Source organism: Cryptomeria japonica, chromosome 3 (genome assembly GCF_030272615.1).
Source record: "Cryptomeria japonica chromosome 3, Sugi_1.0, whole genome shotgun sequence".
Classification (NCBI taxonomy): Eukaryota; Viridiplantae; Streptophyta; class Pinopsida; order Cupressales; family Cupressaceae; genus Cryptomeria; species Cryptomeria japonica.
The window spans coordinates 394,789,986-394,817,177 of record NC_081407.1 but is presented as its reverse complement, the minus strand read 5'-3'; the positions used below and the strand labels follow the sequence as shown (position 1 = coordinate 394,817,177).

The 27,192-nt window shown below is 36.7% G+C and overlaps 1 protein-coding gene across 6 annotated transcripts in view; it reads right to left on the bottom strand.

Annotated features, from left to right (window-relative positions):
• Nucleotides 1-22,046, bottom strand: part of LOC131047888 (cysteine--tRNA ligase, chloroplastic/mitochondrial) — a 50,447-nt gene extending 28,401 nt beyond the window's left edge. For 3 of the 6 annotated variants that reach the window (XM_057981696.2, XM_057981698.2, XM_057981697.2), the window contains exons 1-2: nt 21,486-21,935; nt 18,996-19,059 (exon numbers count right to left, since the gene is read on the bottom strand). In XM_057981696.2, the coding sequence (XP_057837679.2) occupies nt 18,996-19,059; nt 21,486-21,883 (462 nt within the window). In that variant the 5' untranslated portion in view covers nt 21,884-21,935. Of the gene's footprint in view, nt 1-18,995; nt 19,060-21,485 lie in introns of those variants that run through there. The other 3 variants (XM_057981700.2, XM_057981699.2, XM_057981701.2) reach the window with 3 other exon arrangements.
• Between the last annotated feature and the right edge of the window lie 5,146 nt (nt 22,047-27,192).

Below are 27,192 nucleotides of genomic sequence, written 5' to 3'. Positions count from 1 at the left end.
ATTTTCTCACAAGACAAACTTTTGGCAAAAGAAAAGCAAGTTTTATGTTTGAAATGAATGAAAAGGGGCGTGATTTATCCATTGAATATAATTTGGGAAGCTAGCAAAACACAAGTAAGCTCATAGTTGCAAAATCCCTCCTGTCCCTCTCCAAGGGACCAGAGCGAAATCTTCAAAATGCCTAAGTGCCTAACATTTTGAAATGCTATTGCTTGTTGCCAGGACTCAAGATGAAGTGGGGAGTGATGTTCTACGTCTAGAAAGTAATTGGAGATTGATGTAATTAAGAGTTTGTACCATGAACTAGAAGGCGCTCCTGTCCCTCTCCAAGGGACTAGGGCGATTTTTGTAAAACCAATAATGTTCCTCCAAAACCACGCTAAGGCAAGATTGTGCAACGATGAAAAAGTCTTCTTCCAAAGGCTTCGAAATATTTAAAAAAATTAAAATTAAATTGGCATTAAATAAAAAACACATTGGCATTTAATAAATTAATTTTGAGCCTTAGAAAATCGAAATTTTTATTATAAAGGCATTTAAAATTAATTTTTGTGAAATTGAAATTAAAAAGGGAGCGCTTGGGGTATCTTTTTTATTCATTTTATCAAGTCGGCCTCTTCTTTTTTAATTTTATTTATTTTTTTGCCTTTATTTGCAAGGTCGGCCTCATGGGTAAGTGGAAGGTGAGCGCTCTATTTATTGGAGGTGTTTTTTCATTATTCAAATCATTCATTCATTCATTATTCCAAGTGCGATTTGGAGGGCAAAGAGGAGGTGCGAAATCTAGCTTGTGTGGAGCGAATTTCTACCAAGTGTGGAGACTAAGGAAGGCGAAATTCATCTTGAAGGCTATTGGAGAGGCGTATTTCTTGCTAGATTGGAGGATAAATTCCAGATGTTTTGAAGGCATTTGAAGGCGAATTTCCAGATCTTGAAGAAGCTAGTGGAAGGTGGAGTTCTTTTCCAAGCTAAAGGAGGTGCATTTTATCCAAGGGAGAGCTTTGATCTACACTTTGCCTAGCAAAATTCATCTATTTTTACATCATTTCTTAGAGTTTAAAACTCAAGAGGAGGTATGGCAAAATCATCTTGACACCCTTATTCAAGGTTTGATTTTTTAGACATTTTTTGGAAAAATCTAAGTATTACATGGTTAATTAGGAAATGATAACTCAAGATTTATCATGAAATTTCCTAATTAAAATCTTGAATCTTCCTTTTAAAGTTTAATTTTTAGATTTCAAGATATATTACTAATTTTGAAATGTTGTGTAGGCATCAAATGGAGATCCCGGAGTTGGAAAATCAAGCCAGATCAAGGACAGTCTCCTCCAAGACGATCAAGCAAGGAGAAGGGCGACCTCCTCCAGCCTTCATCGACAAGGACGACCTTCTTCGATCCAGCATTATCAGGATAAGGGCGACCTCTTCCAATCCAGCATTCCAAGGCGAGGTACATCAATCATCCTGCAAATCAAGGACAAAAGGAGTTAGAACAAGGGTTCATTGAAGAAGCAGATAATTTCAGAAGAGTTAATTAAAGATAGCTTCTCAACAACATCAAATTGAATATCTACCAAGCTACAAGTGTCAGACGAGGTGGCATCCTAGTCATCACTTCTCCAGTCGGATTGGTCCACCTCAGCATGTCCAGATTCAATGTACCTAACTCATGGAAGGTGGCACAAACTTCTATGTACCTACCCCGGCTATTCATTGATCGAATTTTCTAGAGAGGACATGTGTCCAAGCAATACAATTTTATCATTGGTCAAGCATTAAATGTTATGTAATGGTTGTAACAAACCCTAATTAGGGTTTTCATTGTAAAATCTTGGCCATTGATCTCGAATTGATCTAAGCCATCGAATTGTATTGAGGGCACTATATAAGCCCTAACATTTCATTTGTAAAGGCAATAGAATAGAATAGGAGTTGGATATAGTTAGAATATAGTTGAAAGCAATTAGAATATAGATAGAGAATAGTAGAATAGCAATTTAGAGAGAGTTAGAATAGTTAGTAAGCAGTTGGAAGTATTAGAATAGCAATTAGAGTAGAGTAGAGAGAGAAGGCAAAGATTGTTGCCAAGATGTTGTTGTAAAAGACTTGTAACTTCATTGAAGAAATGGTGAAATTTATGGGTCGATTCGACAATTTGCATGGTCTTTATACTTCTCATGTTTGATTTCATGTTATTAGATGAGTGGAAGAAATGTGCTTGATTGATGGTGGAATTCGTATATCCATACTACTAGCAGTTTGTTGATTGCAGACTTGCCTTGCGTAGTCAACTGGAATCGTTCAGCTTAAGCCTAACTTCAATTATCGCTTCTTCATTGATATGCATCAACCTGATGGTGTCTATGCCTACAGTGATGATTTGAACATCATAAAGCTTTCCTTCGAAGATCGCACTAGCCTTGTGGAGATGGTCCAGCGATGTCAAAACAAGACTTAGTTAGAATTTCCTCGAAGATCAATCATTGCTCCTACATTCCTTAGTATTAGGATTAGATCCTCTCCTCGCCCTCGTCTTTTTTTTCTTTTTCAAATCAAAGCTAGTGAAATCCTGTGTTCCAGAATTATTCAAAGCAAATCAGAAGTTCAATCATCAAATGTAAGTCCCCTTGTGATTCCAGCAAATCACATCATACCACAGAGAGCTTATCCACACGTAGAGACCCTACATACAAGAACCTTGAAGTCATCCCGATTGATCCTTTTCGCGACATCTTCAGCATTCGGAGGCTTTACTCAAGAGAGGATAAGGTACCCTTGGGTATTTTATTCTGTGTTTGATAGTGTACAAAATACACGTCAACAGGTACCTACCCCTGCTTCCTATTGGTCCTCACCCTTGGAATGTAATTTTCTAATTGGCTAAGGAAGTTTGTTGTAACAAACCCTAATTAGGGTTTCTATCTTGTAATCCTAGCCATTGATTCTAAATCAATCAGAGTCGTCTATTTGTAAAGGGTTTCTCTATATAAGCCCTAGCTCCTCATTTGTAAAGGTTAATAGTTGGTTAATAGAGAATAGATAGTAGTGAATAGTCTGAGAGTAAGAAATAGTTAGAGTAGAATAGAAAGATAAGGCAAAGATTGTTGCCAAGATGTTGTTGTAAAGGACTTGTAAACTTCATTGAAGAAATGGTGAATTCTGTGGGTTGATTCAACAATTTGCAAGGTCTCTATACTTCTCAAATTTGATTTCATGTTATTAGATGAGTGCAAGAAATGTGTATGATCGATGGTGAAATTTGTATATCCATACTACTAGCAGTTTGTTGATTGCAGACTTGCCTTGTGTAGTCAACTGGAATCATTCAGCTTAAGCTTAACTTCAATTGTCGCTTCTTCATTGATATGTATCAGCCTGATGGTGTCCATGCCTGTAGCGGTGATCTAAACATCATAAAGCTTTCCTCAGAAGATCGCACTAACCTTGTGGAGATGGTCCTGGGATGTCAAAGCAAGACTAAGTTAGAATTTCATCAAAGGTCATTCATTGCTCTTACATTCTTAGTATTATAAATAGATCCCGTTTCAACCCTTCTCCTTTTTCCTTTTTTTTCCAAATCTAGGACCAGTAAAATCTCACGTTCTAGCAATATCCAAAGCAAATCAGACGTTCGGGTCGTCGAATGTAAGTCCCCTTGTGATTCCAGCAAAATCACATCATACCGCAAGAGCTTATCCACACGTAGAGAACCTACATATCAGAACCTTGGAGTTACTCTGATTGATCCTTCGGCGACATCTTCAGCAATCGGGAAACTTTGTTCAAGAGAGGATAAGATACCTTGGTATTTTATTCTATGTTCGCATGTGCATGAAAAATACATCAACACTTACATGTGTGCTTCATGCCTTATGTGTATACTTCATGCCTCCGTGTATTTATGTGTATTACTTCATGTCTTACATGTGTTATATGTACGCTTCATGCTTTATGCCTTGTGTGTATTCATGTGTATGATCCATACCTTACATGTATTCATGTGTATAATTCATGCCTTACGTGTATTCATGTGTGTACTTCATGCTTTACGTGTATGCTTCATGTCTTACTTGTATTCATGTGTATATTTCATGCTTTGTGCCTTGCGTGTATTTGTGTGTATGATTCATGCCTTATGCGTATTCATGTTTATACCTCATACTTTACGTGTTTGCTTCATACCAAATGTGTTTCAGCATGTTTACTCCATGTGTGTTTTATATGTATACCCTCCTCATGTAAGCTTGGTGTCTCATATATATGCTTCATATCTTATGTGCATTTATGTGTTTGCCTCATGACTGTCATGGTGTGTGTGCCTTCCTAATGTATGCCTTATGTCTTGAATATGCTTTGCATCATGTTTGATGTGCTTTCAACAAGTTTGTTCCATGTGTGTTTCCAAAGCAATTTCATATTGGGAATCATCTTGAACACTCCATGATCATTGCTTGAGGACAAACAATCTTGGGCAGGGCGGACTGTCATGTCCCCATTTTGAAATAGGATTCAATAATAAATAATAATAGACATAAAATAATAAAAATATAATATAACACGATTAAAATGTAATTAAGTTAATGAATGATTAAAAGGCATGGAATGAAGAGTTGTGACTCTCTCAAACATGAGATACAAGAGGGAGAAGATATCATTTGAAAAGGGATAAGGAGGAGGGAAGAAATGAATGAAGCATGGGAATCAAGGAAGGATTAATGGAGGAAGAAAGTAATGGGAAGTAGATAAGGTTGTGTCTCTTTCAAAGGGCAAGAATTATTAAGGGTTATACTATTTCAAAGGGTGCTAGTTGTGAAAGGTTGTGTCTCTTGCCAAGGGGCAGGCATGATGAAGAGATGTGACCTCTCCCTCGCATGGGAAGATATAAAGGGGAGAAGGTACATTTGAGGAAGAGAGGGAAGGGAGATCAATTTGGAGAATAATATATTATTCTCAAAAGCAGCAATGAAAAGTGGTGACTTAATTGTTATGAAAGGTGGTGTCTCAATTCCTATGAAAAGTGGTGACTCTTCCACCAATAAAGTATAAAAGGGAGACCATTTAAAGGAAGGACAAAAAGGAGGGAATAAAATATATAAGGCATTAAAAGCAGATTTAGGAGCAGACCTAAATCAGGGAATGCAATCAGATTGAATATTAATAAAAAAATATACAGCAGTATACTTGTGGGTTTGGGTAAAGTTCTTTATGCACAGCACAATGAATATTATCTGCTCATTGATGATTAATTGTATGATGTTGTTTATAACTGCTTGTAACATATATGACTGTTTATGACTGTTTAACATATGTTTATGACTGCTTATATATATCACAGTGAATATTAATTGTATCTTATTAATGATTTTCTGTTGTTTATTTATTATATGTAGAATGTATGCATAATATGAGAATCCTTCATAAGTTTTGAATGTTTATTGAAGTCAGCCATGATAGGGGAAATGAGGGATTGCAAAAGGGGTACAGTGATGGGGTACTCTTCTAGGTACACCACCTCATGGTGGTGACCAGATGGTCCCATGAGGCCAAGGGAGTACAAAGGGTACTGCTTTTGGGCTTAGAAGAGATGGGCTTCCAAGGCACCCTATTGTGAATAACCTCATCCCTCTATCATGGTGAATCAACACACCAAGAAGTCCAATCATAGGAAGTGGGGAATGGATGGCAAGATGAAGGGGAACAGTTGTGGGACACCTCACTAGTACACCACCTCATATGGATGGCACAAGCCACATGAAGCCAAGAGGAACGGTGTTTTTATGCACTATTCAACACAGAATAAAAATGCTAAGTATTTTATCCTCTCTTGATCAAAATCTCCTCAGATACTAAATTATGTTATCAACCGAGACGACTCCAAGGTTTCTATTGTCAGGTCTTGACGTGTAGATAGCTCAATGGTGTTAAGTTTATATAAATTCTGTGATCAAGAGGATAGAAAAGATAAAGATGTAGTCTGGAATTTAAATTTGAACTGCAGTTGTGTGAATGAAGGAAGCACAACACTTAATAATTTTCGGTATTGTCCTCCTCCCCATCGTATGCATGTTATATATCTAAGTGAATGAGAGGGTACACTCAGCACATTAACAAACATATCGCGATTTGTTTAACCCAGCCCGTTAACATTAAGGGGTGTAACCGATGGCATAAATAATATTCCCAGCCCGATAACAATGACGGGGTGTGACCGGTGGCAATCACCACAATTTGATATTTATTTATAGTTTATTGTTAACGTATATACTACTATGTTAACATATAATTAATTCATGTATCGGAAATGGTACGACCGACGTTACAAAAATTAACACTCCCTCTTAACTAGGGAGGACACATTTCATGTTAGATAAAACATCACAATTCATCCATTGATTGTGAAGAGAAGAGATATCACACCATAGTGATATTCAGAGATATGGCTCAACAAGAATATCAAGTCTCGTGATACTCACCATAACTCATCGTTATCAAGTAAGGTATGTGCACTGGTATCAAGTCACATGATGCCTACCATACTGATAATGATTCATGGCATGTCCACGAATATTATGTGCATAATATTCACCATGAATATCTCTATCATAATTATGGTTTATTTAATGATATCGACCAACTGATATCTACCATAATGTGTTAGGGATATATATACTATCATGACATGTCCACAGATATCAAGTCACATGATATCCATCAAGATAGATAAATTGATAATTGTAAAATCGTCACCTTACAATATCAATTTGAAACAAGTGTTCATTATTGAAAATTCGTCACCCTTCAATAATGTTCACAGAGGGCCCATGAAGTCATGGAGTCACACACATGACAAATAAAAGAGTTTACACATTAAACATCTTTAAATATATTAGTATATCAGAATAAATGAGACTCTATCTCAAAATTAAATAACATTTTCAACCATACCAAGTTTATCTCTGAAGTGTTCATTCTTGATCCTGGAGAGAGGCTTGGTAAGAATGTTTGCAATCTGATCACCCTGTACTAATATAATTCAGTCAAATCACATTCCTTTCCACCATATCTCGAGCATAGTGATAAGGAATCTCAATGTGTTTAGACCTATCATGAAATACTGGATTCATTGAAAGCTTCATGCAACTCTAATTGTCACAATAGATGACAGTAGGATTTAAGGGCTGACCAAACAATCCTACAAGCAATTTCCGGAACCATACTGCTTCTCTTGCTCCCATGGAGGCTGCAATGTATTCAGCTTCTGTAGAACTCTGAGCAACTGAAGACTGTTTTCTACATATCCATAAGATCATTCCTGAAGCAACATCCTGATGTGCTTTTCCTGTCAACTACGCTTCCGGCCCAATCAGAATCAATGAATCCATGTCGGTCAAGGTCTACATGTTTATATTTCAGACCAAAACCAATAGTTCCTCGAAGATATCTCAGAATATGTTTTGCAGCAACAAGATGTATTTTGAAAGATCCCAAATGGATCCTTTTGCTGTTGCTGCTGTAAATTCTTAATTAAACATACTATATTTTTGTAATTTTCCGATGATCTTATAGAATAGACAGAAGTTGCAGAAAGGGATTGTTTCTTTTTGGATTTTGATGTTATAAGTAAAGTAATTGATAAATAGCAACAACTGTGAAATAAAACAGTAAACAATGTTCATATGTAAGAACACTAAAGCAATCTGAAAATACTACAAATCATACCAGGCAAATAACCTAGTTTTGTATTCAGCAAGAATCCATACATTTATTTGGAGCTGTTCTCAATCTGGATTGATGCCAGGTGGAGGAATATTACTGGCAACGAACAAGGAAGACCAAATAAGCTGAATACAACCCTTCAAGCCAACATACAAACAAGGCGTGGTTGCAAAGGAGGCGTGGAAGCTGCTGCAAATCATGTGCCAGCTGAAATAGACCAGCTGCCCTGTTGAAACCCCCAATATGCACGCTGAATCTTCAGGACAAGAAGATGTGTCTTCTACCTCTGACAATCTCTATGTAATCCTGGATAAATCCACTGTCAACTCCTGCTAAGGGCTACGTCCCAGCAAGCTCAGACCTGGGGTTTGCGTCCCAGACCAAAATCACTCTTCCAGAGCAATTCCCAAATTCGCAAGTTTCAAAATGATCAAAGATGCTATCAATTAGGTTTTCATCTCCTTATAACTCCTTTCCCTTTGCAAGTCGAACCCTAAAGAATAATAAAGCTTGCGCTTTATAATTAAAGTGACACTTTCCCCATTATGGCGTCAAACTATAGAAAAATATCACTTTATTGCGAATAAATAGCTTCAAGCATCCAAAAAGACTCCGGGAGGTGAGAATCATGTAGCAAAGTTCAAGACCTTTCCAACGAGCTATAACACATAGGCATATCAAACCAAATGAAGCCAAAAACCCCTTATTACTCCGAAATGGCTATATACATAGCTTTATTTTAATTTATTTAATCGCTAACTTAGGAAATATTTAAATATATTAGAATATTTCCATAGATCCAATAGTAGCCCAAAATAACCAACCAAACATGAATCTGACTTTGTCACCTGTCTGTGACTGATGCCGGACAAGATGGGCCAACTGGCAATCCCATCCCTAAAATCTAGGGATACTCCTAGAAACTAGGAAACACACCCAATCTTCCTGAAACTGAAACCATGGTATGGTCCCGTGGAACCTCAAATATGGAAACTGCCACAACCTCCTAAAAAGTAGGGAATCGCCTTAAAAAGTAGGAACCTCTCTCCAAACACCTGTAACTGCTCAAAAGGATCCTGCTCTACTCCTTGGTCCCCCAGGTGGTCATTCAGTCAACTGCCAGTTCTCCCTAAAAAATAGGAACTGTCGTCTGAAGGTCCAAAACGGCTCACAGAGCCCCTGCAAAGCTCCATGACCCTCAGAATGAGTCCCCTAACCATGTCATTGACCTACAGGAACTCGAATGGTAGGTCAACCCCTGCTCATCTCATGTCACCTAGAAAAGGGGACATTACATATTTCCCTAGGTTCACACATGACCTGACTTAGTGCATTAACAGCATAACATATATCAGGTCTTATGTTTACCAAATACATCAGAGATCCAATAATTTGTCTGTAGAGGGTTGGATCTGCAAACTCTGATTCTGCAGCAACTTCCTTTATCTTGTGTAGATTTGTCTCCATAGGTGTGGTCATGGATCTACAATCCATCATTCCAAATCTCGAGTATATCAATGGTGTATTTTCCTTGATTAAGGATTATACCATCTGCCTGTTGCCAAACTTCCAATCCAAGGAAGTAGTGAGGAATTCCTAAATCTTTCATATCAAACTCAGAGGCTAATTCTTTCTTACATCGAGAAATACAATTATCCTCTCCTATGATTAGTAGATCATCAACATAAAGAATAAGAATTAATAATTCACCATTAATTACCTTGTAGTAGAGATTTGGATCTGCTTCATTCTTGGAAAACCCTAATTCCAAGAGATAGTGATCAATTCTTTCATACCATGCTCTGGGGGCCTGTTTCAGTCCATATAGAGTTTTCTTTAATCTGCAGACATGTGATTTAGCCTTATGAATCACAAAACCTTCAGGTTGCTCCAAATAAACTTCTTCAATCTTACCATTCAGAAAAGCAGTCTTAACATCCATTTGATGGACTTTCCATCCTTTAGATGTTGCAATAGCCAAAACTGCTCAGACAGAAGTGTATCTAGCAACAGGAGCAAATGTCTCTTCATAGTCAATACCTTCTTTCTGTGAGAAACCTCTAGCAACAAACCTTTCTTTGTGTTTCTCAATGCTGCCATCTGCAGCATGTTTGATTTTGAAGAGCCATTTAGAAGATACCACAGATTTTCCTTTAGGCCTAGGCACAATATCCCAGACATCATTTTTCAAAATTGATTGATACTCTTCTGACATGGCATCTTTCCAGACTTGATGCTTGAGAGCATCTCCAACACAAGAAGGTTTTGCATCAATGATCTCACTCATCAAGGCAGTATAATTGGAAAATAGGTTAGGTCTCTTACTTTCTCTGAAGGTCCCCTTTGGAGCAGCATAATTTTCAGCTTCTTGAAGCATCTTTTTAGCCCAAAGTGGTCTCTTCCTAGTTTCGGGATATTGTTCTTCTAAAGGTAAGTCTTGAACTTCATGCTCAGCGTTTTCAGGGGTCTCCCTCTGAATCTCAGGGATGGAATCCTCATCCATGCTTGTAGGAGGATCTTGGTATTCTAATTCATTAGAGCTTTTGGACCTCCTGAATGCTATGTCTTCTTCAAAGATGACATCTCTGCTTAGTTCAATTCGCCTTTGACCACGTATGTATACTTTGTAAGCCTTAGAGGTTTCACTGTACCCAACAAATACCCCTTTCTTTCCAGAAGGTTCTAACTTTGATCTCTTTTCTTTGGGGACATGAATGTAGACTGGACACCCAAAGATCCGAAGATGACTTATGTCAGGTTTGTTACCAGTAAAGGCTTCTTCAGGGGTTTTATTATCAAGAAGAGAATGAGGACATCTATTTTGAATGTACACAGCTGTCCTAGATGCTTCAGCCCAAAATGAGGTTTCTATATTTTGGTCAAACAATATAGCCCAGCAGCTTCTACTAAAGTCCTATTCTTTCTTTCAGCTACCCCATTTTGTTGTGGGTTATAAGGTACAGTTAACTCCCTCTTAATCCCAACATTTATACAATAATCTTTAAACATATCAGAAGTGTATTCCCCCCCCCCCCATTGTCTGTTCTTAAGGTTATGATTTTCTTACCTGTCATGTTTTCTGCAAGAGCTATTAATTCCTTAAATTTAGAAAGGATTTTTTCAGACTCTTTGTACCTTAGAAAATATATCCAAGTCTTCCTAGAATAATCGTCTACAAATATTACATAATATAAAAATCCCCCTAAGGAGGGTACAGACATGGGTCCACATAAATAAGAATGAACTAATTCTAATACATTTTTGGATTTATTGTTGCTAGAATTGAAAGACCCTTTAGTATTCTTTACCAAGGCACACCCCTTGCAAGCTCCTTCAGAATTTTGACTTAGCTTGGGTAAGCCGATCACCATCTTCTCTATCTTAGGTAGGGCATGGAAATGAAGGTGCCCTAATCTTCTGTGCCAAAGTTCATTTAAATCTGGAGTCTCATGAATCAAGGCTTGAGGTGGAGTGGTGCAAAGTCTATAGAGGCTCCCTTGTCTTTTACTCCAATGGTGTGGGCTTTCTTGATGGTGGAGTTCTTTGGCCAAGCAAGTACCTTTCCTTCCATATAGGTTAATTTGTAACCCTTATCTTCAAGTGCAGAAACTGAGACAAGGTTTCTCTTTATACCAGGTACAAATAGAACTCCAGTCAACTGTAGGGATATGCCTGACTTTAGGTTGATATTGCAGGTTCCTATTCCCATAACTAGATAATTTGAGTCATCACCAATTATCACTTCTTCATTTGAATTTTCCACAAGTGTATATAGGTGCTCACAAAATCCAATGATGTGTCGAGATGCTCTGCTGTCAATCACCCATGTGTTGGAATTGAAGGTGACTTGACTAGAGAGGGCTGAGTAGAAGACTAGTTTCTCGGAATCACTCCCTTTCTTAATTTCTACCATTGAAGCCTATTGCTTGATCCTGTCTGGACACTTCATTGCATAGTGCCCATATTGGTCACATCTGAAACATTGTACTTCAGAAATGTCTCTCTTCTTCTTTGAAGACCTCTTTCCATTTGAGTCATTGTCCCTCTTTCTCTTAAAGTTCTTCTTCTTTCCTTTCTTGTGGGAATTAGAGTTTAGAACTTGAATATCTTCATTACCATTGTTTTGTTTTATTCCTCTTGTGACAAGCCAAGATTCCTCTTGAATGCAATCGGTTTTCAATCTATCAAACTTAGGAAATTTAGAACGAGCACTGATTCCTTGAATGAACAATTCCCATGAGGAAGGAAGTCCATTTAGGGCCATCATAGCAAGTTCTTTGTTGTCTACTAGATGTCCAATAGTGGATAGTTGATCCCTAAGCTCAGTGATCCTCAAGAAATAGGATGTAACTGTCTCTCCTTTATTCATCTTTATATGGTGTAGTTGATTCTTTAAGGTGAGAGCCCTGCTAGTGTTGTTGATTTCATAAATGTCAGCTAGGGCTTTGAACATTTAAAAAGCCGTCTCATTTTTAGAGATAACTGGCACAATGTGGTCTCTCACTGAATCCACAATTATCTTAAGAGTCTTCTCACTGTCCTTGCTCCATTGAATTTTCTCTGTACCATCAGAGGGTTCAAGAATTTTACTTTTGACATGGGAGTCAATTTTATTCTTTCAAAACAAGAATGATCCTGAATTTCCAAGATACAAAATTTGATGCTCCATCTAATCGATCTTCAAACCTAACTCCGGTTGCCATTAGGATTATAGGAATGTGATCTACTAAGGGTCGGGTGAAAGTCTATAATATCGTTACAGAATTTAATTTGATCTTCCTTAACTTCGCTCTGATACCACGTTAAATTTATATAAATTTTGTGATCAAGAAGATAGAAAAGATAAAGATATAGTTTGGAATTTAAATTTGAACTGCAGTTGTGTGAATGAAGGAAGCACAACACTTATTAATTTTCGGTATTGTCCTCCTCCCCATCGTATGCATGTTATATATCTAAGTGAATGAGAGAGTACGTAGGGAAGAGATATGTCTTCCCACGTGGGAAGACACATCTCTCCCTACGTACCACTCAGCACATTAACAAACATATCGCGATTTGTTTAACCCAGCCCGTTAAAATTAAGGGGTGTAACCGATGGCATAAATAATATTCCCAGCCCAATAACAATGACAGGGTGTGACCGGTGGCAATCACCACAATTTGATATTTATTTATAGTTTATTGTTAACGTATATACTACTATGTTAACATATAATTAATCATGTATCGGAAATGGTACGACCGACGTTACAAGAATTAACAAATGGTTGATGTGATTTTGCTAGCCAAGGGGACTTATGTTGATACTTGAATGTTTGAATGTTGCTGGAACGTGAAAACTTACTTAACTTAGAAAACAAATAGCAAAAGGAATTAAGGGTTAATAAAGCTAATCTAATCCTAAGAATGTAGGAACTAATTGTTGATTAGGTATGACCAAACCAAGCTTTGTTTTGCCATCAAGGAACAACTACACAAAACTGGTGCAATCTCCTAAGGATAAACAAATGATTTTCATACCACCAATGCACATCAACCACAAGAAAAATGAGCATGAAGTAATAGAAATTAAGCTTTCACACAAGTTCAATCGACTACGCACAGCAATTTGCAATCAACAAATACTAGTAGTATGAACATTAGGTACACCATTCATCAACAATGATATCTTTCATTCATCTAAACAACTTTAAAGTAAATGAGAAGTAGAGACCATGAAAACATGTTGAATTAACATAGAGAATTCACCATAACTTCAATGAAAACAACATGTCTCTTGCAACAAGATCTTGGCAACAATCTTTGCCTTCTCCTCCTCTTCTACCTTCTACTTTAATCTCTAATTCTTAATTGTTGTCTATTCTTGAATTATTATTTATTACTCCACTATTGTTCCACAATTAACTATTAACCTTTACAATGAGAGATTTGAGCCTTTTATAGTGCTCTCAATACAATTCAATGGCTCAAATTGATTCACCAATCAATGGCCAAATTACAAGATAAATTACAACAAACTCCTTCTAGCCAATGAGAAAATTACAATAATTTAGACACATGTCCATCTTGAATTTCTCACCAATGAGAGATGAGGTTTAGGTATGTGAAACAATATTTGTTGTAATGCCATGTGTCCCATGTTGTAATCGCATGTTTGATTTACCAGAATTCAATGCTGAGTTTGTGGTGAATACTCGCCAAAAACTTACTAAGTTTGACAACTTGACTCACTATGCCACGAACACATCAAAGTCACAGAAAAAAAATGGGTTAAACACTCCAAAAACTTTGGTTTTTTGGTTTTATAAGCAATTTTTTTGGGCCCTTTTTTTTTTTGAAAACGGTGTACACCATAAAGATCTATGTGGTTTTGTAATAGCCGCCCCCAAATCCCCACTAAAACCCTTTGATACATTTTTTAGATAATTTACATAAGATTTATATTTTTTTCAAAACTATGTTTTTAAGTGGTCAATTTTTGCCATTTTGTGAAGTTTTTGCTGAGTAATTTGATTCCAAGTTTGCGAACTATGATCAGGACTAATGTTCTATTCCTATTTCTATGTAGTTTTTAGACTTAAAAGGTTTTAATTAAAAAAATGTAAATGGCAGGCAACAGATAATTTTAAAAATTTCCCATAAGGATCTACATAGTTTTAAAGACTAAATTTTTTTATATTAAGAATTTAAATCTCAAATACCAAACAAAGTGTTCATGGGAGAAGTAGCCTATTCACAAGAAGATAGAAGCCACTCCCGAGCTTACAAGAGGCTCAAAAAGAATAGGAATGGGAGTAATAATCTAAACACAAGAAGCATACTCAAAAAAATCATGTCGCGATATCCATCCAAATTTCTATTGCTTGTTTACATATTTTGTGTTTTGTGATGAATTTAAAAGATTCTATTTTTCATTTTTTAAGTTTAGGGTTTTTTGGGAGACACTTTTGAATTAGGGTTCTTTTAAACCAAGATGTTTGGAGATGCAATCGGTGCTTTTCCCTCAAAGAGAGACATATTTGTACTCATCTTCGATACAAGAAACACATACTAATATTCAAGACACATTACAAGGGTGTGTTGATGATATAGCGTCAGTAGAAATCCTACAGGCCGACTCAGTAAGATCAAATGTGTGAATGGCCTATTGGCCTTACACATTTGATGAATCTATAACTTATATTAATCCTTTAATATCTTTATTAAGTCACATATGCATTATCAAGTTTAATGATTAAACACACATTGTCGAGTTTGACTTGTCGGATTTGTTTCAAAGGGGCCGACTTTTGGTTAAAGTCTGCCACCCCTCATTTGAAGGCATGCGATGCTTCATGAAGGTCGTGCCTCCTTGATGAGAGCCGACTCTTGGATATCTCCTTTCGACGGATATATATGGACATGGTCTTCCCTCTTTGGAACAAAGATAAGACAACAAGTTCAATCATAATCAGGCAGATCGAATTCATGTACAAGCAGATCAATTGATGGTGAGAAATTTATGTAGCGTGCTCAGGGGTGACGATAAGAGCTTATCATCTATGGTTGGGAAGGCAACAGATTTGATGTTTGCCTGTGGTTAACGAGCACTACCTTAAAATCAACATGGTATCAGAGCGGGTTCCTTCTATAGAGCCTAACCGCTTGAAGGTAGATCCTGTGCTCTCAAGGGAAATTCAATCACAAACAATTGCAGATTTAAGATCTCTTCCAGATCTATTAGTGACTAGAGAGGATAATGCAGCGATTACACTCGCTAACCTTCGCCCTTCACAGTGGCGTCAGTCAAGCCTCTAAACAAATTAGGTGGCAATCAGGGGATCGAGTCTCCCTAGGCCTCGAGAACAAGTATGATGGCCCAAAATCCTTTGCTCCTGAAATTCCGTGGGAAAACGCAGACAACAACTTGTGCAAAAAGTTGCCTGCTGCCCAGTCACAGGATTTCGCCTAAGATTTCAAAGCTCGGCATTGTCAGCGTTGAAAGATGTCGGCTTGTGACTCGAACTCAGGCTATTATGGCTGGAGAGGTTTTTGTGCTCGATACAAATTCTTTGTAGAAGAAGAAAGGGCTAGAGACGGAGCCCGCAGCCCTGTGGAATCGATACTTGGATTGGCTTTATCAGTACAAGGAGCTCGAATTGTATATCGTTGTCAGTCGAATGGGGTTTACAGATGAATTCGTGGAGGCGATGGAACCCAAGTTTCAAAGCGCTTTTAAGGCCTTGGAAGAGCTTGAGGCTGGTTCGATTGCCAATCCGAACGAGGGCCGCATGGTCGAGCATTATTGGATCAGTATGTCTGAGTCTAGTATTGCTCGCAATCCTAATTTGCGGCAACAGATTGATAGAACGCTTGACGCTATCTGCAAATTTGTTGACGATGTAGTCAACGTCAAGGATGGCCTCTCTGCTCAAAGCATCGCCCAATTCTTGTTGCCAGCTTCCCAGTGTGAATTCACTTTGAATTTGGTTTTGGAAGAGTTGCAGAAGGATCTATGGGCGGCGCAGACGGATGCAAGAGCTGCACGTTGCACTAGCACTGCTCTCAGCGTGGTCGCGGGGCTGGTTGGGGCTTGTGTGCCTGGCACTGCTGCCAGAATTATGCTTTTCATTGGCAGTCACTCTACCCAAGGTTCTGGCACTGACGAATCTCTATTCAAGGAAGGAAGATTGCTTGCATTTCTTCGCAGAGGAAGAATCAACATTCAGAGGGAGTCTGACATATCGTTAGAAGTAACCTTGGACGAAGAGGTCAGAAGGTTGATATTTGCTTCAAAGAGAGCTTGTTTTTCAGCTATAAAGGGAGCCTAACATTTCAGCTTCAGAGGGAGCCTGACATTTCAGCTTCAAAGGGAGCCACGTCATCATGAAGATTTGGTTAATGCATTTTTCTCTGTGAGGGAGAAATTTGAGGTGAAAGCCCTTGTTAATGAGTTATTCTCTAAGAGAGAGAAGTTTGAGGTGCAATCCCTTGTTAATGAGTTCTTCTCTGTGAGAGAGAAGTTTGAGGTGCAATCCCTTGTTAATGAGTTCTTCTCTGAGAGAGAGAAGTTCGAGGTGAAATCCCTTGTTAATGAGTTCTTCTCTGTGAGGAGAAGTTCGAGGTGCAATCCCTTGTTAATGCATTCTTCTTTGGGAGAAGTTTGAGGGGAAAGCCCTCGATCCACCCTCTGCGAGTAGGTATGGTTGATCAACCATCTACAAGTAGGCATGGTGGAGATGCATTCTTCTCTGTGAGAGAAGTTTAAGGTTTCAGCCCTTGTTATGCATTCTTCTCTGTGAGAGAAGTTTGAGGTATCAGCCCTTGTTATGCATTCTTCTCTGTGAGAGAAATTTGAGGTATCTGCCCTTATTATGCATTCTTCTCTGTGAGAGAAGTTTGAAGTTTCAGCCCTTGTTATACATTCTTCTCTTTGAGAGAAGTTTGAGGTATCAGCCCTTGTTGTGCATTCTTCTCTGTGAGAGAAGTTTGAGGTTTCAGCCTTTGTTGTGCATTCTTCTCTGTGAGAGAAGTTTGAGGTATCAGCCCTTGTTGTGCATTCTTCTCTGTGAGAGAAGTTCCAGCCCTTGTTCCACCATCTGCGAGTAGGGTATGGTGGATCCACCCTCTGTGAGTAGGTATGGTGGATGTCATGTGAGAGACTCCATGACTTAGCATTTGTGTGTATTCACCCTCTGAGAGTAGCCATTGTGGTCAAACATCACGATTAGGTGATAAGCTTCTTTCATTCACATGAGTGTAGTCATTATGTTAATCATCACGATGAGGTGATGTGACTTGTAGAGATTAAGAAGGATTCCTCCCTAGCTAAGAGGGTGTGTTGATGATATAGCGTCGGTAGAAATCCTACAGGCCGACTCAATAAGATCAAATGTGTGAATGGTCAATTGGCCTTACACATTTGATGAGTCTATAACTTAAATTAATCCTTTAATATCTTTATTAAGTCACATATGCATTATCACGTTTAAAGATTAAACATACATTATTGAGTTTGACTTATCAGGTTTGAAGTGCCCGTAGAGGCTGGTTGCTTGGGAGAGCTGAGCAGTGTTCCAAAGTCTAATTGGTTTCTTGTTTGTAAGTTGGTTCTGTACCTAGCTAGGTCTTTGGTTTTTGACATGGATTTCATATCGCTGGAACAGCTTCGCTTAAGCTGTGTTTTACCTGTGGCCCTTCTCTGTCTGCAATATTTTGGATTGAGTTAGCAGTTTATATTTTCTGGCTGCTGCTATCACCGTGCATAATTTTGGTAGCAGTATTATATAAACATGTTCAACAAGTTCAAGCTATTTCTATAATTGTCTGTTTATATCAAGAATGGGGAGGCCTATAAATCCCCCACTATTATATCTAAATAACTATTATCAAGATGCTATTTTGCAACAAGAAAAACAGGCATTGGAAATGAAGATGACTACTTTGGAACAGCAAGTAAAAAAAACTGCAGAACTTAATGCAAGATGAAATCTTGGCTATGATGATCTAGCTAAGAAACGAAGTAAAAATTTGCAAGCACTTGATATCAGTGCACAAAAAAATTGAGTTCATGCAGAGGACACAGAGGATAAAAGCAAAACGCTGGCATGAAGCCATAATTTCCATCAACTCGAGGCATAACGGTTGTCATGCTTTAAGTGCCTAGTGCATTAGCCAAAACAGATATTTAATGTGCCTAAAGTGGGAAGTACAAAGGATACTTTCCCTTAATAATTTCTGTCCCTCTGCTATGCCTGGTGGATGTTCTCTCTTTTAAATAACATCTTTTTCTGTAGAATATTTCATATTTGAACTCAAAGTATCTTTACTGCCTCTGTAGACTTCATGCATTCTCTCTTCGGGCATTCCATTCATTCCCTATGGTATTTCTATGTATTTTATCTATAAGCATTCCTCGACTTCATCCATACAATTAAATACAAAACCTAACCACTGACTATTGAGTACATTATTATTTGGATTCTTTAATTGTTTCTCCTTTTGGTCTCAATGAGAATAAATGTTGTCCACTCAAGTGGTTACTGAGCAGACTTCAGATATGTCTTCATTTGATATGTAATTGCATAGATATGGCATAAACTTCTTTCACAGAGACTGAACAAAGAAAAGAACCATCTTATGAATTTTGATAAAGCTAGAAAACAAATAACTTGATCGCTCAGTCCAAATTTAAACCATATAGCCAATGTAAAAATTATATTCATTCAAGACAACCCAATAAATAATTAAAAGTTTTTATGAAACCTGGTTGATAACCATAAAGAGAGACTCACCTTGTCATCAATATCTGTAAAATTCCGAACATACTTCACCTCATATCCCAAATGCTTAAGATATCTGCCAGATGTTTAAAACCAGGTCAGAAAATACTTTGCAGATGTAAAACAAAAGTTCAAGTTAGGGTTGCTTCCAACAAGCCATTTAGTTAAAGTAGTCAAATTGACTGTATTCACGCTTTCATCTGGCAACAATCGGTTATAACTTGTCACCCATACTTGTAATCCTATATAAGAAAACTTGTGCTTCTTACTTTATCAAAATATATATTGTTGTAATTTTTATGTGCTCAATTTCTGTAATAATTGGAGGTCAAGCTGTTGAAATTAGCATTAAGTATAATATCAACATATAGTTTGGTATTTACTGAGCCATAGAAATTGCTATCATCAAATGGTAACATCAGAAAGGTTAGTCATAAGCATTTACTAATATTCACAATAATAAATACAGTTTGACTATTAAATAGGAAAAAGCAAAGCTTTAGAAGGGATAAGTTTTGAACTTAGCATCAAAGATTAACTAAGTTCAGTTCAACAATTAAAAGGAAAAGTAAAGCTTTAAAAAAGATTAGTTTTGAACTTCGCATAAGGATCAAATAATTTGCTGGTTCAAGTTTGGTATCTATCGATACGGCAATTTCTTTTTTTCCCAGTTTCAGTACAGCAGGGTTTGGCCATGTAATATATATAATATTAAAAATATATTAAAATACCCATAATTTACAAAAAAAATATACAGAGTAGAAAACACAGCTGATAGAGAAAAAGATAGTTGATAATTTATTAATTTAATATCAAATGTCAAATCACTACAAAATCACAATTAATAATCTTCATATTGCTCTTCATCAAGTGCATCAATGTTTATCCATTGGATTTTTAGAAAGACAAGCAGCCCTAACACCAATCCTACAAGCAGCAGCATGCAAATCCTATGTAGGATCCTCCGTCGTAGGGATGTCTAGGAGTCTGTCATGGCCTCCAGTTAGAAACTCCAACTGAAAACCAAGAAGGTGATAAATTTGTGAAAAAGACATTCATAATGAAGGTTTGTGAAGTTTTGGAGGCCTTATTTGCGCTTTCTGGCGAGAACTCCACCCCTCGACCCTGACCTATATCGCGACATGGGGCACACCAGGGGCACTGCCCTCGGACCCCAGAGGAGTGCTACCCCTTGACCCCGCTGGGGCCAGATGCTGCTCCTTGACCCCATTGGGGACTCTGTCAAATCCCCACAAGGGGCACTACACCTTGACCCACCATTGTTATTGTTAATCCAATCATTGTCATGTTTTTTATGTTTATTAGTTTAACCTTCACTTACTATGTCAAATTTTCATTTGCAATTGTAATACTTTTCTTGGTTTACTCCCAAAGTTTGAAAACTCTGTCCATCATTGTTAATGTTCAAATTTCAATGCAATCATTGTCATGTTTTTAATGTTTGTTAGTTTAAACTTTACATAGTATGCCAAAGTTTCATTTACAATTCTTATACTTGTTCCTTATGTATCTTTTTAAAACTAATTTTTCAAGTACTATATGTATTTGCGCCACCCCCCGCCATGCCCTTGCCATCCCCAAAATAGGCCCTTGGTCCCCTGTCCCCAAAACCCGTCCCCTTATCAAGAAACTCCGTGGAAATATGATTTTTTCTGACTCCTGATTTCAAATTGGCATCAGTCTCACATGTGTTATCAGTATAGTGTCAATATCGGCTTGTCTAAGAGGGCAAATTTGTGCAGTCGATACGACTTTGTCAATAAATTTTAGATTTGACAGTTATAAAAGGTTGCTTGCCAATATTTCACCTCTTCGAATCAACTTAAACGCAACATTCCCAAGATATAATCGTCAGTGATTAAGTTCCATTACCAGCACTGCTTCCTTTGCAAGTTGTCTCCCGAAATCATAAGTCTTCCATATAATCACTCTGGACCTAAGATGACCTTCACTGACACTTATCATTGCAAATACATCAGTTATCTACTGTTTCAAGAATAAATTTGATGAATAGAACTAAAACATTTAATTTTGCGATGATTTTGCCAGTTATTTCATTACAAAATTTGTTAAAAGAAAATAAAGTTGATAAACAGGGAAACTCATCATTAAGAGGTAGTCATTTAACAAATCTGAATGCTAGTAAGATAGAGTTCTGTTGTCTCATAAACTATATTTGACCTAATGAATGTAAAAATTATATATAGTCTATTCAATTCTATTCATCTAATAGGTGACTTCTCAAAAAATTGAAGAGAAGACATTTCTGATAAATGGCATTTATTTGTCGCCTATAATTAATTTGTTAAGTTATACACTGGTAATTTGACATGCAAAAACAAACTCAAATTTATGTGGCATGTGACGCTTCTAGAGCTCAAGAAAGCAACTGGAAAACTTTAACTAAACCAAACGACAAGTGAGAAGCGTCCCCGACAGATTTCAACATTAATGTAAGAAGTAAGCCGAAAAAATGGTTACCTATAGAGAATGTCGAAGGTGACATAAACGCGAGCGTGGCCAATATGACTAAAATCGTAGGCGGTGACTCCACAAACGTACATGCCGACTTTCCCAGGCTCCCTGGGCTTAAATAACTCCTTTTGCCTGCTCGCTGTGTTGAATAAATACAATTCGGTCTCCTTATTTTTCTTGCTCTCTTCAAAACCCCCATTTTTTCCCTTATTCGAGCAGAACGCCCTGATCTTCGAACTTGGTGCGCTGGACTTATGCGAGGGAGGCGTCTCCATCCTGAGCCTTGAACACGGCTGGCAGGCCAGTTGAAACGAGAATGAAGGGGAATAGGATTGGAAGAATTTGATGAGTGGCGCTGCTTTGGCCCTTAGCCCTGGCCTGGCCTGCAATGCACTCAAATTCATTAGCGGAGTCGCCAAATCGCCGCTGGTTTCCGTAATAATGTTTGCATGCTTTATTTACCTTATCTAGCCTCTTCTTCCTTCTTGTCTAGCCCCGAATTACTTCACAGTGCTGTGTTTTATCCAGCTTAATATGAATGAAATAAGGAAGAAAGATTTAGTGTTAATGAGATCAAAGTAGTATGTGGGTTAAAATCTTATGAAATAGTTAAATTATTTTTTTTTAAATTCAAATAAAAAAAATTCTAATTTATATAGTTAAGTACAAATTAGATTAGGTTGAATGAACGAATGAATGTTTTTAATAACGTTCAGGAGGTTAAACAAACCCAGAGGTAGCTAGCAAAGAAGAGTATGCAAAGACACAAAGACCAAAGAGTCGTGTCTACTAAACGTCCTTCTCTTTTTCCTTCTCATCTTGGATCTTAAACTTTGTAACTTGATCAAGAAATCTAATGATTGTTTGTTAATAGAATTTTAATAGAGTGTATTTGTTATTTTAGAAAAGTGAGTAAGAAAATAAGGTAATTGGTTTTATGATTAAGAATGAATTTCAAATAAAGAAGATCTTAGAAATTGTCTACATTTGGAAAGAATGTCTCTTTATTAGTAAAATATATTGGTGTATGTATTGAATTTGTGTTGTATTAGAAGACATGTTTTCAAATTTAGGATGAAATCGTAGTTATAGATCTATACTTTGAGTTCGAACTTGTTTCTTCGTACAATGACATTTTGCTCCTCTACTTACCTAATTAATAAGTGTATTATAGTCTTCCTAAACATTTGGGAACTCAGTAGTATTTAGAAATGCCTAAAGGTTTGTTGAAATGTTTATCACAAGGAGACAAGTTTTCCTAGATCGATCTCTAAAAAGTGAAAAATGATCAAGAATAACAATTGAGCATTACTCCTTTTTAATGCGCCAATTTTGAATGTGTCATTGTTCATTGCTCGCAATGCTTTATAATGAGATGATTTTGAATTATATGGATTTGATTTGAATGAATACAATAGATGTTTTTGAATGCTAGCGCATAGCATTAAATTACACTAGACATGTATTTAGTCAACTTGATGCGAGAAAGTAATAGGACTAACTGCCCAACTTTAAATTTTGAATTTTAGAAAGAAAGGTTACAAGTTTGTGGCCTTGGAAATGTCCTAGTGTGAGTACATGATCCACTTTAGGTGGTGAACAAATAAATGGAGGTGGATGTATAGGTGAATGTGATAAATATGGTAGATTATGTGAATGAGTAGAAGTGTCTAAGTATCAGGCTAGGGTAGGGAGGTGTAGTCTAGGTAAGGGGTTGTAGTCTAAGTAAGGGGGTGGTACAATGAAGGACTATCTTACCTAGTAGCTTACAAATTTACCCGTAATCACGTGTACTATAAAAAAGCCAAAATATTGTTGTTTTTTTCATTCAAAATAATCTCTAACCTTATAGCTTACCATAGGTTGAGAAGAAAACCTAAGTTCTACTCACATACTCAGTCTCAAATGCATGACCAATTATGGTTTATACCAATATAATAATATCTCAATGCCATGAAGTTGTCAAGTCCTATATAAACATAATTCAACCCCATAGTCCCCTCCAAATTTGCACATAGACATCTATTTGCAAGTTGCTCAAATGGTTTAATGTTAGACTCTCATGGACTTAGAACCCTTAACCTAGTCTATCTATTTTATTACTGCTCTCTTTCTCTCACTTAGTGAGTAATCTCTTTTCTTTCTTAACTCGTTATCTGTTGCCCTACACAAGAAAAGATGAAAGTTGTATTTTCCATATTGCAAAGATAACTACCCAACCATTTCTTTGCCTACTTCTAGTCAATTATGTTTTCACATAATCTTTCACAATTGTCCAACTACCATAACAATTATTCAAGAACCCATATGGCCACCAAAAAATAACATCATTAGCAAAGTGTCTACCAAGAAGAATATTCAAAATCACCACACTATAAGAATTAACAATCATGCAAGGAATGTAACCACACACAAGGGTAACTAAAAAATTCCAAATGCTATTGAGATTGGAAAAATAAAACTCATGCCTAAAAATCGAATATAGTTGATCACCAAGGAAAGATTTGCAACTATCAATAAGTAAGTATACATGTGGCTATACAAAGAGAAAAATATATCAAGATGGGAGCCCAAGATTGTCATCAAAAAGAAATATTGTGACAACAAAGAAATAATTGCTAATTGTTACTGCCACAACATCAAATATGAATGATAAAAAAGTCCAAGGGGTTGAGCTTAACTAGTTAAAACATTGGGTTCTCACTATGGAGACCCAAGTTCAATTCCCAATAGGGACATCTAAAGTGGAATTCTAAGTTGTGACTCTTGGCCTTCCTAGGATGGGGAAGGTCTTGGGGTCAATCTAATCAAACATAATAATAATAATAATTCAAAATATGTAATGGGGATGGGGGCCCCTACTATGTCCCCACTGGTTCATAGCTCCAGTCAAAAGCTATTCAGGCTTCAGCCAATTACCGATCAAAAAAAAAAATATGAATGATAAGAATTATTTTAGTTGCCAACTATCACCATTATTCATTGTCCATACATGACATTGATTAAAGTATCAAAGACAATAATAATTAATCCAATAATATTATCAACTTGTTCCACACATATTGCTAATGAAGTTGTTCCATGTTGATGAAGATTTTGTGGAAGTCTCTTATTGTAGAATTCAAGTACTAATGAAGTGATCCATTTACTTGTTGAGCTCATAGTTGCTATTGAAGTCATCCCAGGTCATTACTAACAAAGATACAATTGTCAATCAATTTCTTTATCGTTGAAGTTGTATAAGATAGTTAATGAACTAAATCAAGGAGAAGTTGACAAAATTTCCCATAGAAATAAGTTGACCAAGTGAAATCATGCTAGTTTAAAAGATGTTAGATGTTGTACAAGTGGTTTCATGTTATTACAGAAGATGCAACTATAATTTATTTTCCTATCAAATTCAATTAGAACATTATTTCCTCTCAAAAAACCTCCAAGTATGTCCAATAAAGCCCAAAATTTTCTCAACCACCCTTACAACTTTTTTTCGTTAATCACAATTGTTTCTAAACCTAAATGCTCTTGCATTAGACATGTTAGGTAAGAAAGTTTGTGAGCATAGTGCTTATGGTATATCTATATAGTGGAACCATCCTTCTAGAATTCATACATTCCTTAGCATACTTCATTGTTTGGACAAGCACATGGAAACATTTCTTCCTTTATCTTTTTTAACATTTGGCTAAGATAAATATTATCTTCCTCTACTAGTTTTAGTCATTTACTTACTTTATTTTTCTTCTTGTCAACCTTTATCAAACATACCCTAGCCTCCTCCTCAAATGACTTCTCTTTCATCCTCTTGTAGATTTTCCAACTACTACCCATCCAAACCACCAAATGCTTCTTCTACCCATCTTTTCTCTTATGGGATTTGACCCACCACTATCCATCATTGTCCAAAATTGTTTCCTTCTTTCTTCATCTACACACAAATTAGTACAACAATATTATGGAAATAAAAAATTGTAAATCATATCCTACTATATGTTGCTTTGCATTCATTGACATCTTCAAGTCCTCTACAAAATATTTTATCGTTGCGCTCTTTCCACTAAAATACTTCTCCATATCCTCCATGATGAGGATCTATTCTTCTATAATTTTTCCATATTCTCCTATTTCCTCGAGCTTGTTTAACAAAGATCCCATCAATAACTTATTTATTTTTATTACCTCATCTTTCTGTAGGAGACTTTCTTCATCTTTCTTCATCTCACTATCATATATGGGGCCCTCATAGACCACCATTTTAACTCCCATAATATCTACTTCTTTCTTTAAAGATAATTACACTACAAACTCATTTTCTTTTAGTTTAGCAACATACATCTTCATGTAGATTCAACAACCATATTATTTTCTTTTCTCTCTTACTAATTCTAGAATTCTACTTGAAAGCATTTGAATACATGCAAAAGTAATAAACAGAATATACATATGAACTAAGCTTATTCAAACAAACACATGCAAACCTCAAAACAATAAGTATGTTGATATGTTGATGATGGGTTGGATGTGGTTGGTCATTGATCTAGTATCATGACAACATGATAAATATGATTGAGTGATGAAATGGACATTATAAGGATAGCATGTGAAGAGATGATTAAAATGAGAGAAGAGGCCTCAATTTATAGATTTTCAAATTTGAAATGGACGGTGGAGATCAAAAGACGACGAAGGGCCAAGATTGAATGTGAGAGGAGAGGACAATTTGGAGATCCAAGAGATTTATCTATAAAGGCATTCTTTGACTCCACACTCCTCAAGGACATGGGGAAGAGGTACAAAGGACATTGGGAAGAGAAACAAGAAATTAAAAATTCCTTGGGAAGGACCCAACTTTCCAAACAATGCATTAAAGGAATGGATAACTCAATTAATCCAATCCAAGAGGATTGAATGCAAATTAAGTTCTTTTTCCTTTGTCTTATTGAAATTGATTTGATTTTTTTTTAATGCAAGATCTAGAACTAATAATGAAGAATTGACATGAAACAATAGAAACAGTGAGCTACATATGAGATACAAAGACACAAAGAGAAGTCTACACAAAAGAATCAAAGAGGCATCTATAATAGCAAGGTCGGCCCAAAATTGCAGGACCATGTGGCAATTTGTATCCTGATCCCTGATGGCAAATGCAGACACACTATAATGTTTCAAAATCAAGATGTCGCACAAAATCTATTCCCAAAAATCTCATCAAAAATTCTTAGGACCATGACAATTTTTTCACCCTGGTCCTCTAATTTTTGCCTCTACAGAAGTCAAATCTAATTGTCCTCGTCTCCTTTGTCTAAATCCCTATCTATGACTCTTGAAACTATCGCCTACACACAGAAAGAAGGGAAATGATGTTTTTGATAGGGTTTGCCTTAGGTCGAACCCCAAGTTTGGAATCAACTCTAATTTAGTTGAAATCATAATTGTAATACTGAAGTAAATGATGAATGATATACCTCAAAGGGGTTGCAATTGATAATGGATGATGATGAAATTCTATTTAGATGTGATCACAAGTGTTGATGCAATAATATTACTTGTCATAACATGAACATGAATGACCTAATCAAACACACATGCTTGAATGAATATTGATGTAGATTTGTTGCTCCATGATGCTTGAAGGATGTGGTGGGATGAAATGGTGCCTTGAATTCTTGAGAATGCTTCATTTTGGTGCACAAATGAAGGGTGGATTATGGAT